The sequence below is a fragment of the Pagrus pagrus genome, assembly GCF_965226575.1.
Source record: "Pagrus pagrus genome assembly, chromosome: 21".
NCBI classification, from domain to species: domain Eukaryota; kingdom Metazoa; phylum Chordata; class Actinopteri; order Spariformes; family Sparidae; genus Pagrus; species Pagrus pagrus.
Genome location: NC_140208.1, coordinates 8550670 through 8567814, shown reverse-complemented (window position 1 = coordinate 8567814; position 17145 = coordinate 8550670). Strand labels below are relative to the sequence as shown.

Genomic DNA, 17145 nt, shown 5'->3' with positions numbered 1-17145 from the left:
GCACCGTATTAAATTCGTATTTGTTGCCCAGTGTTACTGTATATTACTATATCTTCTCTCTGTCCACAATTTTTCCCCTTGCTTTCGTACGTGATTGCACTCTGTCTTTACCAGTCAGCCTCAGAAATGGCTTCTACCGCTCTCTCTCGTTTGCTTGACCAAACACTCTCTACACACAGCACAACGTGTGGTTGTTTCAGTGGTCTGCAGTGTTTTAACTCCACCTTTTAGTAATCGATCAGTGTGCTAGGTACCTCTGTTGGTACCAACCACAACTTTTGACAATGGAAATGCAAAAACACCCATTCTGATTTGAAACGATTTGGACTGAACTGAACCCAACTGCTTGGTGAAAACATGGCTTTTGTCTCTGCACCATATGTCCGCTGCTTAGTTGTGTTCAGCCTCCGAAGCTTCGAACAAAGTTTGCCTGCTAGCTATATTGACCAAGCTAAGCTAAGAAAACTGTAATGCAAATAACAACGGCATGAATAAAAGAGACAATAACAGCGGCCCACAGCAAAGAAACACCTCTGCCACCAATGTAAAAGAGGGTCTTGGGTTTGCCTGACTTAGCAGGTTTAATAAGAAGGTAATAAAGATGTCATAGAGGTGCAGTTCTTCAGTTTTGACTGTCAGCTATTGGCCATTGGCCCAACCCTAATGAGGCCTTTCTCTGAAGCCAAAATCTCAGATGTTGATACCATTGAATGATGTAACACTAGTTGGATGTCCAAGGATCCTGGGCTCTTCTTTAGCTTGAAAAGATGCATGTTGACTCACAAGCTGTTGTAGTTGTGCTTGTAGCCCTGTCACTCTGACCAGGCTGAGTTTACTGAGTTTCCGGGTTGCGGAGATGTGTTGACTTGCCCGGTCGGGGGCCCTTGACGTCATCCAAAGTTGCTAGACATTGCAGGATTTTCCTCCTCTTTGACTGTTCAAAAGCCCAGCCACGCCACCCTGAGAGTTGCCTCATGCTCCACTCTGCCTTTTCCTCCTGGAGAATCCTCTTGTCTGGGATTTCCTGGCCGGCTCTCTTTGCCGGCGTACAGCCCACGGGGACTTTATACAAAACATCAAGAGGCTCAGTCTCTTTCCAGTGAGCATTTTCAATGCGCCTCTTTCCTCCCTTTTTCCCACCCCTCCTTCATCAACATACTGTATTCTCATCTGAGTGTAATGATATGTTATACTCTGCGTGGATTAGTGCAGGTTATTAGTGAGCCCAAAGTGTAGAATTACAATCAGTCCAGTGTTTAGATGAGGCTGCTTATAATTGTTGAGAGGGCGTCGACATGCGCTGGCTAAGTGGATAGGTCTCTAATCTGATTCCTCACTCGTTTCCTCTGATGATAATGTTCTGTGAGTTTGCACAGCCTTATGCAAGAGGTTGTGTGTGGTAATGAGCCCCCAGCAAATGATGCTACTGTTTATCACGTTTCCAGAAAATGATTTGCATGCCGTTCTCCAGGGAGAATATGGTCCACTTCCTCATCCTCTTCGTCTTCTTCCTCTGATGGGTTTTCTCTCCCTCACTGCTTCCGAACTGACATCAGTTTACTCTTGGGTATGCAAATACAGGTTTATGAGTAATCAGAGCTGTCATTCAACCCCCACGTGACAAGAATCGCTTTGGTTCCTCTGTTAAACTGCGCTGTCATTGCCTCACATGTCGGGCTTGTGTTTGATGGTTGTCATTTATTCTTCCCAGGGTGTCGTTTTGGTTCATTTTGTGATTGCGCCTCTTGCCCGTTGAGAATCTCCCGGGTTGTCCGAGCTCCCATCTGTATGATATGAAACCTGGTCTCATCGGCAGTGATCACAGGGGCAGTTTTTCATTTTGTGGGTGAAATATGATGTCTCTATCAAAGCCGTTTGTTTGCCCTGTGTCCTCTCAGCACCTGTCGTTTAGATAACATGCAGAATCAGCTGGACCTGTGACCCAGTTCCAAACAAACACACAGATACAGCCGCTGATGGCTTTACAGGCTTTTCTGGCTACTCTTAATGATGGTTTAATTGAGCCCAACCCGCTGTACAATGACTAGGCTGCTCTCTGATGGCTGCCCACAGATTAATCCCACCTCCCTTTTGATTGTTTTGTTGCTTTCTCCCCCTGTAGGTAGCTTTTGTATCCCTGTGTGGTACCACTGAATTCATTTCCTGCGCTTTTTGTTCCATTGTCAGGCCGTGGCTCGTGTTCTGGTTGATTCGCTGGGCTCTAGGATTGTTCATGGGGATCGCAAAATGCATTGTGGACATCCACGTGTATATGCACATACACTCTGATAACGAAACAATGTAGGGCTGAATGAAAGAGACTGCACATGGCATTTCATGCCCTCCACTAACCTGACTTAGGCTATACATGCTGAACAACAGACACAGACTTTCAGGGGCTGTCAAATGTATTATATAATTGCATGGTCATGTTTGAGGCTGTACTTTGTGTTGGTGTTAAGCAAACATCCCATGAAATGTCCCACAGTCGGTGTCAGGGGGAGAGTCTACATGTCCAGTCTTCCTGTGTTTTTGTGTTGCCATTATTTTGGAGACATTTCCTTATTCACAGTGCTTCTGTCATTCGTCTAGCACCTCTGTCTCTTCATACATTTTTATAAGTTCCCTTACACTGATTCCCAAAGGTTGAGCATTTTACTTGTGATGGCAATGGCAGGTGGTGTGTTGTGTGACAACATGGTGTGTGACCATACTATTGTGGGCTATTTGGTGCAGGCCATGTTTACCCTAACTCTACCTTACTGTAGAGTAAGGGTAAGGTCAGCAGTCCTTGGCTCTGGAGTCTTTAATCCAGCGATCCAGGGGTCTCGTCTGGCTCAGCTTCCATTCAACTCGAAACACCTGACCTACAGTCATTGATATGGGCAACATTGTTTATTCATCTGGAGGGCACTGCTAAGTGAAGCCTATGTATTTGAAATACTGCCTTATGTTGCATTGATATCTCAATTATCTCACAACGTTATCCGACCTCTTCTGTCGCTGACACGGACTGTATTGCTAATTGGAAGTCTCTGTAATCATAGCAGCCTTTATAATGGCCACTGCTTTTTACTTTGTTTTTTGAAGAATCAATAATAACGGCATATACCTGTAATATTTTAATTTCTAACTTTGTTTGACCAGTCTGTAGATAAAAAGCCTACTGAAAAGTAGAACTTTTAAAATAAAAACAATCGACTTCGCTTACTTTCAGATGATCTGTTATAGCAGTGACCCCTGTGTGGGAGTAAAGGACATAAAACGATTTCACCCCAGCAGCATAAGCGACAAAAACAGCCACGCTTTGTTCTAGATAATTGTCCACCATAACAACTTAAGAGCTAAATGGTAACAGAATTTTTTTCCCGTGTGCTACCTGGAAATGAAATATAATCAGCTCCTGTGATGGCAGGTGATTGTGGGAGAAAGCGTTCGTTTCACTTGATGTACCATGAGCATGCTGGGAAGGCTCCAGAGCCTGCGGCGAGGGTCTTTTCTAATTAAGCCATCATTCACCTCCGGAAACCTCTGTTGAAATGGCCCTGCGTGCATTCCCTCAGCATGACATGCATACACACTCACATTTGTGTCATTTCAACCTGTAGGTGTCCTCTCAACGCAGCCACCCGTCATGCTGTCAAGAGTATAAGTTGTGGATCGGTTTTGAGTGTTCTGGTGTGTGTGTTCTGGTGTGTGTGTGTTGTGTGTGGGCGACCTTGTACCTTCTCATAGACAGGTGTCGGTCATGGCTGCTTTGACAGCGACATGTTGTTCACCTCTCTCTAAATGAGAGAACAAGTGTCACCAGTCAGTTATAACATGACCTTGACATGTTGATGGCGCTGTGACAAAAGATGTGAGGGGCTATCTGGGTGTGTGTGCGCGTGTGTTGGCACCAGAGAGAGAATAGTCTGCATTGTATTTAATGTCTGACCAATAATGGATTTCTGAGTGCAAGAGAACATTTTTTATGCGTTTCTGTCTGCTGATTAGAGTCATTACTTTTGACAAGGAGATTTATGTTTTCTGCCACGTTTGTTTGCTCTTTTTGTTTGTTTGCTGTGAAGGTATTTACAGACACTTGTACAAAGATTTTGATTAAACTTGATGGAAAGTTGTTTTGGGCTGGCCCATTCTTAATCGATAACATTCTGAATAAAAAAAAAATTGTTTTTCTGAGGTGATGATGGAAGTAGCAAGTGAGTCATCTCACCTCCGCCTTGTCTTTGTTGCACATGTGCAGTACCGATCGAGCTGAATGTATGCATTGGGTGTCTGTCACCCTCTCTCCAACCACGCGTAGTGGCATTTCAAATTATCTGGCTGCTGACGGTCTAAAGTAGGCAAGTGGTACACTGAAAATATGTCTCTCTCAACCCTAACCTTGTTTATTTTACAGCTATCTAAAAATACAAAATGTGTTTTATTTGCAATGAGTGCATTGCGGTAATTAAAGCAACGTTACATAACTTTTTTACCTTTTTAAAATAACAGCTTCTAAATCATGTTGATGGTACAGTGTCTTGTAACAGGGTGAATGGTCTCTGTCTCCATCACTTGTTTCTGCACTATGTAACTTCAGTGAGCGAGTAGGATTACATTCACATTTAGGGCATTTAGCAGACGCTTTGTCCAAAGCGACTTACAATAAGTACATTTGTCACAAGAAAGATCACAGCGTTACATACAAGTTCACTTCAAGATACAAGTTTACAACACATAACACTGTGAAGACGTAATGAGTTTTGTTTGTAATTAGCACCTGCATTATATTACATCTGAGAAATTGTTACAGACCTGGGATTTGTATTTGCTACAGTGGTGTTGCACTCAGTAACGATGGGGGGCACCAAATCACACAAAATGCCAATTTCTACATTATGTTGCTTTAAAAAATATAATATTTTAGGTTTCCAGACAAACTTAGTTTGTTTGTTTAAAATTTGTCATTACCAAAAGTTAAAGGACGGTTTTAAATAGGCTGCAAAATGTCTCTCCAATCTTCATTTCCTCGTTTTAAAATCTGACTCAATTGAATTTGTTGAATAGTTCTTATCTAAACAATGAGTGATTTGTTTTTCGTAGCAGACCCGGGGAATGAAAGCTTTTCATTGCAGCCAAAAGAGAGATTTATTGTTTGCATTTTGCCCATGTCACACTGATCCACAGTTATCCACATTTCACCTGTATACACTGATCTTTCCGGATGCGACTTTTTGGTCTTAAAGTAATCTAAAAAACAAACAAATTCAGACTTTGGTTGACTTTATAGTTGATAAACTGGATTCATTAAATGAATTGTTCGACTGTAGATGCCGGTTCACTTTTACTTTTGGCAACAGTATCTAACTCTCCAGCATGATGGGGATTTACCAATCAATTTAGGGAGCACCTGTAACATGCTCTATTGATTCCTGTTCATTAAGTATACAGAAAATGCACACAAAAATATGCTGTTGACTAGACCACCAAATAATCATTATTTTGTCACCTGTTTGTTTGTGAAAAAATCAGTACATCGAATATTTAATCTGTTTGTCCATGTCCTGTAATTCCACGCAAATCCGTTTTCCACTGGCATTATTGCTGTTTTCGGGCTCTCCATCATTATTGGTTTCTTTTCAGTGGGTGGTAGAAATGTGTTGATATTACAGCTTCGATGGTGCCAGGCCCAACCATCACTGTGTCAGGCCGTGTGGGTGGACATCCTGTGGATGTGTGATGCCTCTACTACACATTGCAGTGGCACACAATTAGCGCCACAAGGGAGCCAAACGTTTTATTGCCTTTTTCCTCCTCCTGTAATATCTCCTCCTCTTATATTGTCCCCTCTCATCTTTCTTTAGCAATCTATAACTACGATGCCCGGGGAGAGGAGGAGCTGTCGCTGCAGATCGGAGACACGGTGCACATACTTGAGACATATGAAGGTGAGAACAGGCTTACAGATGACGGGCCTGATCAGAGCTGACAGTGGGAGACTAATTTCCTGTCATCACTAGTACCTCTTTTATTTTGTAACATGTTTAATAAGATAATGGCAGTGATGATTATGACGGTGATACGCCTCACTCCTCACTTCTGTTACAAAACTGTTGATTAACACCACCTTGTTGCACCAAGTTAACCTTAATGCAGTTTTATTTGTATTCTATGGGAAACATTTAACATCCTTCTCTTCTCCATTAGACTGGTACAGAGGGCATAGGCTGAGGAGGAAATCCAAAAAGGTGAGCAGCAGTATGGTTTTAAACAATGACTCAGAGGTCAGTCTTTACAGCTTCAGTTTTTCAGCAGTTCAACTTCTGTCCGAGGTTTAAAATAATGATGTTTGTTTTATGATCTCTTCCTCTTCTAGGGCATATTTCCTGCTTGTTACATACACCTGAAAGAGGCCACAGTCGAAGGGAGCGGGTTAGTGCTCCTCCACTTCCACTTTTAAATGACGCACACTGTGTATTTATAATGTTTTTCTCAGAAAAACAAGAAGATTGCTTCTACTTCTGTTGCATTTATATGTAAGATTATGTCATTATTATGGGGGATTGGGTTGAAGGTTTCAAAGAATCTGTAAAATTAAGGAATTTCTCTGCACGATTTCAATGTAAAATTGCGCCTTTTTAAAAGGTGAACTAAGAGTGCTTAGGAGGGAAATACACATAAAAACAATACTAGGTCTCATGCTATTTCTGTTTAACTCAAGTCTATTTAATTTAATTATAACAATGTACCTTCACATGTACAGACTAGAATGGCACTCAATTTGTCTAATTTTTTCATCAAGATCAATGCATTATTTACAGAGAAATAAACAAAAATATTGAAAAACGTGCTCTCGCAATGATAAAGACAGTGAGAAAAAAAAAACCTGTTCTTTTCATTTGTAACCACACCAAAGGTTAACGGGGTCCATCCTCCATTTAGTTTTGTGGAAATACATTCAGTAATTTTTGTGTAATTCTTGCAAACAAACCAACCAGCCAACAAATGAATGCCACTTAAAACATAACCTCCTTGGCCGGGGATAATCATTTTTCAGCATCCCATTAAATAGGAATTCGGTGAAATTACAACCCTCTGCAGGCACAGTGCACATGGGCAGCCCACACTACTACCATCAGCACTGTCTGAGTTAAAGGACAACATGCTTTCAATCGAACTTAATTACTGGACAGAATATAGTTTATATTTTTTAAGATATTTCAGTTAACCAGCAGATAGTAGCCTACAGCAGAGGACAGAGTTTAGTGAACACCTTCTGCTAGTTTTGTGAGCTTGCTCTTACCACGTGGGATGTATCTTGATTGGGAATGCTAATTAAAATTCAACTCAACAGTCTACTCTACAGTTAAAGGTTTGCTTCTAACTAATGTTATTCCTGTTAAAGCCCTGTTAGTTTCAATCTTGAATATCCTAGGAATTTACAACCATGATTAGGATGCATATTGCAATTATACTTACGTTGGCTGAAGATGCAATGAGCTGAGGAGATCAGCAAAAATGAAATAGTCTCTCCTCCTTTCTGAAATACTAAGAAGCTTTTTGGATTTTCCTGCGTTTTACGTAGAGAGCCTCTGAGGTTGTCTCTGCGGAAAGATCTGCTCTTGATATGATGTGACATGTGCGTTTGTTGTTGCACAACTTGTGCCACTGTTTTGTTTTCATCTGTCCTCTTTGATTTTACTTGCACAACGAAAAACGAGATAAAGACAAAAGCTAAACCCCCGAACATCAAAGTCCTTGAATTCAACCGAGAACCTTGAGGAACAAAGATTTCCTTTCACTGAATTACAACTAAAGGATTTGAACAAAGCCGTGTGATAAATGTATGAATTTATTTCGGATAACAGTCAAGATGTTCAACACTGTCGGTGTGGAGGGGAAACTGCAGAAAACACAGAATCACATTTGTTCACTGTCACTGCAGGCAAAAGGAGCAGGTCATTCCCACTGAGCTGCCCCTGGTTCAGGAGGTGACCACCACACTGCGGGAGTGGGCTACGATATGGAGGGATTTGTATGTGGTAAGCAAGCCAAGTACAAAAAAACAAAACAAAACACACACACACACACACACACACACACACACACACACACACACACACACACACATTGCAGATTTTTTTTTTTATCTTTCTTTTTGGGAGATGAGGAAAGGAATGGATGTTGGAGGGCAACACTAGGTCACTGGGCTTATTATTAGGTGATAAAGCGTATACAACACGTGACCTTATTACACATGCATTATATTAGTATTGGCTTTTGTTTAGAAAATGTTCATGTCATATAAAACTATTATGCATTTTTATATAATTTCTGATTTGTTATTAATTTTAGGTAAATATATTTTGTAGTAATTATATTTTATTCATCGGTCCTATTTATGATAATACAATTATTAGTAATATTTTGTCTCTCTTTTTTAATTTTTGTTTTTGTCTTTTTTATTAATTAGTGTTCATTTTGGCATTTCTTCGCGGATGTAAAAAAATGTATCCGTCAATACTAAAGCCGAATGTAGAATCAAACAAATATTTAATATACTTATTGTCTAATGGCTGTTTTTGTTGCTCTTTTCTTTTTCGGTTAATTTTTTGATGTGCATGTTTTGATTGAGTTACTTTTGATTGTTTTTTTCTGTATAAAGTTCTTTCATTGATTGATTACCTCACAATTTTCATTAGTACTTTTTGTGGTTATTATGTTTATAAGTACCCCAGGAAGATTAGCAACCACTTTGTGGAACCTAATGAGGATCAAATAAAGAATTTAGGGTTGCTTTCACAATTTAACATATCTGCATTAAATAAATGGTATCGGTCAGGCTCTCTATTGATGGGTTCTTTTCACAAAAAATGTTGAATTTGGCTCAAGGTAAATCGACCTTCTATTAATAATAAACACCTTTAGTCACCATCACTCTCCTGTACCCTCTGCTAAGAATACCACTCAACAGTTCAGACACAATAGCCCTCACAAAATTATTCCTGTGTCTAAGCTGCACACGTTTTCATCCATCTGTTTCCCGCTGACAGGGGGACAAGCGCGAGATGTTCAACTCTGTCCGCGACATGATCTACGACCTCATCGAATGGCGCTCTCAGATCCTTTCCGGCACCCTCCCGCAAGACGAGCTCACCGAGCTCAAACAGAAAGTCACCTCCAAGATAGACTACGGCAACAAGTGAGGATCCAGTCTTTATAGGCTTTGAGCCTTCTCCTTCCCTCCCCACAGCTTATATCCCTTTATCCTCATATCTATCCGGTAAAATGACTCTTGTTGGAATAGGTCAGCGGTGTCAGTCAATAGAAAATGACAGGTCATCACTTTGCCTGAGGACAAACTGGAGGGATTTAGCTTCAGCTAACTGCACTGTATTCCATCATGAAATGACAGCTCTTGCTGGGTCTGCAGTGGGCCTAGAAAATCGGTTAAAAACGAAAATTGTGAGGCTCCATTCTGCTCCTGTGATGAAACTTTAAACCTTTGGCCAGGTAGAGAAATGGCTTTTACTTCTGTAGAAACAAGGAGTGATGAGGTGATGTAACGCACTGACTGCATGTTGGCAGCGTGCTTTTGTGTGCGCTAACTCCCTCCATTGAAGAAAGAGTTGAACAAAATAAAGGAGCTATAAAAGAAAAACAGTAGAGCTGAAGGGGAATAATATACGAGGAGAAAATAAGGCAAAGGGAGGAGCTCTTTTGCAAATGCAACTACATATTCGCAATCTTTACCTGTATGTTTTCATCTGGCCGGCGTGCTCTGCCACCCGTTAACTCTGCCCGATTTTTATGCAAGGTACTTGGATCTCGATCTGGTGGTCAGAGACAAAGATGGAAACATACTGGACCCAGAGATCACCAGCACCGTCAGCCTGTTCAGAGCGCATGAGGCGGCCTCTAAACAAATTGAGGACAGGATTCAAGAGGAGAAGGTAAAGACAAGAGACACTTTATGAGACAGTGTATCAAAGATAAGTAAAAGCATATTGAGTCTCAGCCAAGCAGTTGAATTTACAGTTGGGGTTGTCAGCAGTGGAAATGTATTTCCTCTAGAGTAGTGTCTGCTCCATCCCTATGAACGATAATATAAGTAAAAGTTGGGATGATTTACGACTTTGGTCCAGACTGAAATATCTGAACTATTGGATGATTTCTGTGAAATAATGTACATATATTCAAGGTTTTTAAGGTAGTAAAGTTAACTTTTTCAACTTTTCAACCGGCAAAACCATAATTTAATCAGCAGTACTTTGCATTTTATGCTTATTTGCAAATTCTTGCATTTAAACACGCTGACTAAAAAGGGTGAACATGGTACACCTCCGCATGTTAGCACTGTCACTGTCTCACAGTCTCACAGTGATGCTAAAGTGACTGTAGTCCTGTTTTGAAAGTGTTTTATTATTTTACAGGTAAGCTTTGCTTTGTTGACACCATTAAAGCGTAAACAAAGCAGAAGATTTAGCGTCTCTTTTACTGTATGAGCAGGAATGAGGAGAGGCAAAGAGCTGTGTGACACTTATTTTAATAAAAATATATCACATACAGCAGCATTATAAAGGCACTTGCATGTAGATTTGGCTGTTAACATGTGACCGTAATCCTGCTACTTTTAAAACTACAAAAAGGAAGATAAGTTGAAGCCACTGACTCCTGTCCAGTGACAAGTGGTAAGAGAATATCAAACGAATGTACAAAATGCCTTTCAAGCTGAGAAAAATGCCAGAAAATGGAGGGAGCCCCTGCAGTTTCATGTAGAAGGAGTTTTGGCATTTGCTCAAATAAAGTATAGAAGTGGGGGGAAATGGGGCCACTCCTGGTACACAAAGACGCTTGACTGCCTCTCCACAAAGTCAGGAACTCGGCCAGATTCCCTGTCTGTTTTACTTGGCGTGTCAGTGGCATCCCTCACCTGAATGTCAGTTGGCAGTATGTAGGAGTGCTAGACGCTAAGTGCCCTGCAGTTATGTGGTCTCATCTTATGTGACCTTTTCTTTCAGAGGTCTTCATTGCATATGCATGGGCAATAAGAAAGTGTCCAGTTCAACGTGATAAATATTAATGATGTGGCCCCGGCATATTTTTGAAGGGCGTCCAGGGTATCGCGGGGATCAGTCCACCTTTTACTGCAGATGCAGTTCTGGAAATCAAGAGAATATACAGGCTTTTTTTATTCCCGTGTGGAATATATTATAATGACTCTGATGGATTTAACACATTGTTAAAATTTGCTTTCTTGTTACATTTTTAAAAAGACTCTGAGTCAGTGGCTTCAATAATCTGGTGTGCAAGTGCAAACCACACCTACGGACAGTATTTCTTTCTTCACACATCAATCTTCTCCTGGGCTCATTTCTCAAACTGCGCCGGCCTGAGGTCGACCTGCATGTGACACAAAGCTATGGGAGAAAAGTCCAATATTGAATTGCAATGCCTCTGTTTCCCTCCTGACAGTCTCAGAAGCAGAATATTGATCTGAGCAGGCAAGCAAAGTTTGCCTCCACACCGGCGTTTGCCCTCTTTGTGACTCTAAAGAATGTGGTGTGTAAGATCGGCGAGGACGCAGAGGTGCTCATGTCTCTCTACGACCCCGTGGAGTCCAAGTTCATCAGGTAAACCCATGGCTGCATGTTTTCTTTCTTTCGTCATTTCTTTCCTCCTTACTTCCTTTCTTAAGTCCTTTATTTCATCCTTCTGTTCTTTCCTTATGTCTCTTTTGTTCTTAGTTTCTATCTTTTGTTTTGATTTCTTACTTACTTTCTTTCTTTCGTTCTATTCTTTCTTTCATTCTTTCATACTTCCTGTCTTTTGTCCTGTCTTTTTCGTCCTGTCTTTCCTTCTTTTTCCCTCTTTTTGTCCTTTTTTTCTTCCTTTTGTCCCTCCTTCCTTCCTTCCTTCCTTCCTTTACAAGCACAGTTATGTTTAAGAGATTACATTCTTGTGCCGAAGTTCTTTTGAATTTATACAGCAGAGATGCCTCATAGCAATCATAATGCACGGCCAAATACTGTTGGTATTTCTAAATCGAGTGATGATGAGTTAAAAGGTCCCTTTCACATACACAAGATCGAAAGGAATGCCTTTTATGTGCCACCTAATGGGTTTAGAATGCTCTCATGTCTGAGACTTAGTTATATTATCCAGAACTGTTGACTATCAGCAAGTACAAACACTGACAGACACTTGTAAGCAAACACACACAAACAGACACGCACATGCCAAGCAAGAACGTGACCAGAACAAGCGCAGCCTGCTTCCCAGGGATTTGCCATTGTTTTAGGATTTTGACAGCAAATTATCACAAGTAGAGCGGCTCAGCTGTGGAATGTTTCTCTAGCATCCAACATCAGTCATGCATTTTGTTTCCCAAGCGGATCGGTGTCAGGATTAACATTCAAGCTTCCGCAGCTTTGAAGGAGACTATAGTTAATGCAACTCAAGTGCCTTAATTAGCCTTATCAAAGATGCTTCATTGTGAATACTAGAAATTGCTGAGACTAAACATGAGTGATGTTTTTTTCTGTGTGTCCCTCTGACAGCGAAAACTACCTGGTGAAATGGTCAAGCTCAGGTCTGGTGAAAGACATAGACCAGCTTCATAATCTGCGGGCCGTCTTCACGGTGAGTGTGTTTGTCCCCGTGTTTGTGTGTGTGTGTGTGTTCGCTGGGCTGTGGTAGTCCACTGTTTATTCAGCCATGTTATGAAGCATGTGGGAGCCTGTTTGCGGAGCCTGTATTTGTTAAGCTCTCTCAGAAAGAGCCTGGCTCGCTGTATGTATTTACCAAGGCAGTCACCTCTATCTAATGGAAGCCCAAGGGAGGGAAGGGTCAGCGCGCCCACTGGGGAGCACTTTGCTCGTTTCCAAAGGTATTTCCCACAGGAAATGAATCTGTGGACACAATCATGAATGTCGCCATAGCAATTTGTGGTGAAAACACAAAGTCATCTTCACCCAAGAAAGTGCCATTAATCAATCAGTTGTTAGTGTGCACCTCAGAACTGCTGTAGCCTAAAAACCTATCCTAAATAGTGCAATCTGATCATACGATTTTTGTATTTGTCTACCTATCGGTCATTGTTTCGGGCACTAATGTGACGTCATCTGTAGTTTTTTCATATGTTTTCTGTTTTTCCCTCCTCAGGACTTGGGCAGTGAAGATCTGAAAAGAGAGAAGATCAGCTTCGTGTGTCAGATTGTAAGAGTCGGGCGCATGGAGCTACGAGACAACAACACCAAGAAGCTGACGTCAGGACTGAGGAGACCCTTTGGAGTGGCAGGTAAAGCAGACTACAGAGACTTCTTGATAACCTGTTGTTCCAAGAGCTCAGAGGAACGAGTTGTTTTAAAAGCGCTGATTTTCTCAAGACTTCGTAGCCCTAACTCCGCTTTAACATCCCAACGTACGTAGGCCTTGAGAACAGGTCCTTTGTTTTGCCTTTCAGTAATACAAAGCGAGTATTGTGCCAAAGTCCTTGTCTGGATGAGTAGATATATTTGGCTAAAATTCATAGATATCCAGCTAAAGTAAAAGAGGAATTGGGGTCTGATTGATCTCATGTTGGCAACCTGCCAGGTGTTTCATAAACTAATTAGATTGGCATTTTGCCCACAGTTTTCCAACAGAGACAATTATGTCTGTATTTTAGTGTCTCTTTCCCCGGCGCCACTTGAAGGAAAGGTAAATGACAACCTTATTTGCGACGGCTTATGTTTAGACGTCATCATTGCTGCGGGGCACAGCATGATGCAGAGGCGGATATTTGAGATTTGCTCTTTTGGAGACACAGTCACACAGGGTGTCACACCAGCAACACTCACTGTTTCTAATCTGCTTCAGTTGGAGCTGATTCAAGAATGTTTTTCCTGTGTTTTTTTGGGCAACCTGCAAATATGCAAGCAGAGCAAAAAAGCAAACAAAAAAAAACAGTGCTGGCTTAATGCATCTTTTGTTTGGAAATGTTGGATTCACTACTCTAGCAGTGTGACATCACCCCATTTTAAACTAAAATTACACTGTCAGTCTGCTCACTGCAGCACTGTTCTCATGGGCTGCCAGTGTGAGATTACTTTATATTTATATATATATTTATATATATACCTTTTCAGTGCAGATATGTAGGATTGCCAAAGGAATGTCAAAGCCCAGCTCTGTACACTTCAGTTCTACAACTGATGTTTAGTACAGTTGTAGTACCAATAGCAAAAAAGTGTGTGTGGTTGACCCCCTCAAACAAACTAGTTAATTTTCCTTCATTCGCGCATGTATGACTGCTCCTTTACTGATCCAAACCCAGCGCTGACGTCACAGGATCCTGGTGTGCACCTGCAAATCAGTGCAGTAAAGTGAGAAGTTAAACTGCTAGAGGTCAGGGAAAGGAACATTTAGTGTGTGTTAGGTTAGTCTTGAAGCTGATTTTCCTTCACTCTTAAAGCTTGTTTGTCTAAAGTCAGATGAGAAATTTGTCTCTTCCTTTCCTTTGCTTTTTGTGACCACTATGCAGGTGACGGAAACCACGACTGACTTCCCCGCATCTGCCTTTTTAATTAGTGCTCACTGACGAGGAGCCAACATCAGCTCTGTTTTTGGCTTTACCGTGCAGTTATCTGTATGTCACAGCCATGCTATGTTCTGCATGCCTTGAGAGATGTTTCAACCCACTCTTCTTGTTTTTCCCACAGTAATGGATGTCACTGACATCATAACGGGCAAAATGGACGACGAGGACAAGCAGCACTTTATCCCATTTCAGCCGTAAGTGGATTGTTCAGCAGCACAAAACAAATCACGTCCATACATACGGCAGCATAGGGTTCCTTTAAGGTTGGGGATCACGTTGCATAAAATTGCGACGTTGATGTAGTTCTGCTCCTACACTTATTTCCATTATTTTAAATATGTACAGTATGTCGAAGACGCAGTGGTGTATTTTTTTTTTTTTAAGCCTTCAATCCCTGACACCTGATTAGCGGGGGTTTTTAGACAGTAGCTCTCCTCCCCTATTCCCTGGTGACTCAATTAAGGCAATCTCATTAACTGCTGCCATTCTCGTAGGACTGCGTACAGAGCCAGAGTAACCTTTTCCTTAACGTGATTTCCTGCATAATTGGAAATGCCTCAGATTCTGGCAGTTTAGCTGGCAGATCACCTCACTTAACGGTTTTATCTGTGAGCATAAATCATGGAAATTAGAGCCTTCCTGTGAGAAGAAGATGAACAGGATCTAACAAGAGGTTATTTATGTCCAAGTGTGGATATTTGCCACTGAATTTTAAATGATGAAGTTTTTGAAGTGTAGGTCTCAAAAATCATTATTGAATGTGTGCTCAAGGCCAGCAGAGGCAGGAAGCGAAGGAGCCATTTAGGGGAGGTTTGTGATGTAATTTGGATGGACTCCTGGCATCCAAACAGAGATGGAAATGGCTTTCAGAAATGGACTAAAGAGATGGAAATCTTGTGGGTAGTGTTTGTTGTTCTTGTTTTTCCCCAGACACTCCTTCATTAGAAGTCCGAGACCAAGTTGACCTCATCTCTGGCATGTTGTCAAAACAACTTGCATTTAGATAATTCCTCTGTAGCTACATTTAATGTTGTGCTGAGATGAGCGATTAGTTGATTGACAGAAAATCCCACTGTGTCCAACTCTGTCGAAACCAGATCCAAAAACCTTTAGGACCCCGATTCCAAAAGAAGTTGGAAAGCTGTGTAAGACATAACATAAACAGAAGGTGGTAATTTGCTAATCCTTTTTTGACATATACTCAACTGAACAGCACAAAGACCTCGTCAGCTTCAGTGATTTTTATGAATATCAGCTTATTCTTAGTTTGATGCCCGCAACACATTTCAAACAAGTTGGGACAGGAGCAGCAAAAGACTGAGAAAGTTGTGAAATCCTCCAAAAACATTCCATATAACACAGGTTCATTGGGAACAGGCAATAGTGTCATGATTAGGTGTGAAAGGGGCTTTCTATGAAGGCTCAGTGGTTCACAAGCAGGGCTAGGCAGAGATTCACCACTTTGTGAAGCCCATGATGTATAAAGGATATTACAACATGGGCTCAGGAGCGCTGTTGCAAAACCGTTGTCGGTAAACACAGATTTTTTGCAATTTATTGTATTTTTTGATGTTCGTTTTACACAGCGTCCCAACTGTTTTGGAATCAGTTTTATATTATTGCAAATTTGAGGTAAAACCTGCATGAGGACCATCCACACCAAGAAGGATAACTACAACAGTAACTGCAAATAGATTGTTTAAAAAATGGTTGTAACTCAATTGGATGTCCACATCCCAACCATAACAACAACAGTGGTAGACAATATTGTTGGGATCACTTTTAGAGCGATTTGAAGAAGGATATAAACACTGGTAGCCAATCAAACTTCATCTGAATATACAGAATGTCACGCACACAACCTATTAAATGCTTATTATGATAAACATATAAACACATAATTTACCTGGGTGCTGATGTCTTTGAAGTTCGTTTTTCATGACTGATGTCAACTTTACCAAGATAATTGTTTATTCAGACGAAAGCATGAATAAGATTTATCTTAAAATGACTTAGTAAAGCCATACTCATTTTGTTTCTCTGTGCAGTGACAGGACTAATAGGTCATCAATATCCATTTTCTTAAGCAGCCGACGCAGCTGGATCATTAAAGTTATTGTTCTTAGTGTGGATGGCCCTTTCTTCCTGTTGTCTTACAATGTTTTGTCCCGTGATTGAACTTCTGCTGTCCCCTATTCTACTTCCCGGCTTGGATCGATTTTGGATCCAAGGTTGGAGGCACTGACGACAGTCTGAGTGACAGAGATCCTTTACTGCCTGCTCCATCCTGACATCCCCACTGTCTTCTCCTTCATGCTCTTCTTCTTCTGCTTGTTTAGAGTCCTCTGTACTGCACACATTACTCTCACAGCTGCCACACATGTGGGGCTTCCCAGAACACATCTGCCATGTTCTTTATGCCTTGTATGTCTCAATCAGTCTGTCTACACCTGAAGCCCTATGGAGTACAAAACATGTTATTTTTTTAGTCTGTTTTCTCACTGGAGCAGAGTGGGAATGTGTGTTTTCGGATTGGGTCTATTCTGGAGCATACAGCCATGGGTATTAGGCTACCGGCA

General features: G+C 41.2%; 1 protein-coding gene across 2 annotated transcripts in view; it reads left to right on the top strand.

Moving 5' to 3' along the window:
* The window catches only part of dock1 (dedicator of cytokinesis 1), a 203865-nt gene that overhangs the window by 17629 nt on the left and 169091 nt on the right, over positions 1-17145 (top strand). For both annotated transcript variants that reach the window (XM_084342187.1, XM_084342188.1), the window contains exons 2-11: positions 5850-5933; positions 6193-6233; positions 6362-6417; positions 7931-8027; positions 9039-9187; positions 9803-9938; positions 11461-11618; positions 12546-12627; positions 13150-13285; positions 14688-14760. In XM_084342187.1, coding sequence (XP_084198313.1) covers positions 5850-5933; positions 6193-6233; positions 6362-6417; positions 7931-8027; positions 9039-9187; positions 9803-9938; positions 11461-11618; positions 12546-12627; positions 13150-13285; positions 14688-14760 — 1012 coding nt within the window. The remainder of the gene's footprint in view (positions 1-5849; positions 5934-6192; positions 6234-6361; positions 6418-7930; positions 8028-9038; positions 9188-9802; positions 9939-11460; positions 11619-12545; positions 12628-13149; positions 13286-14687; positions 14761-17145) is intronic.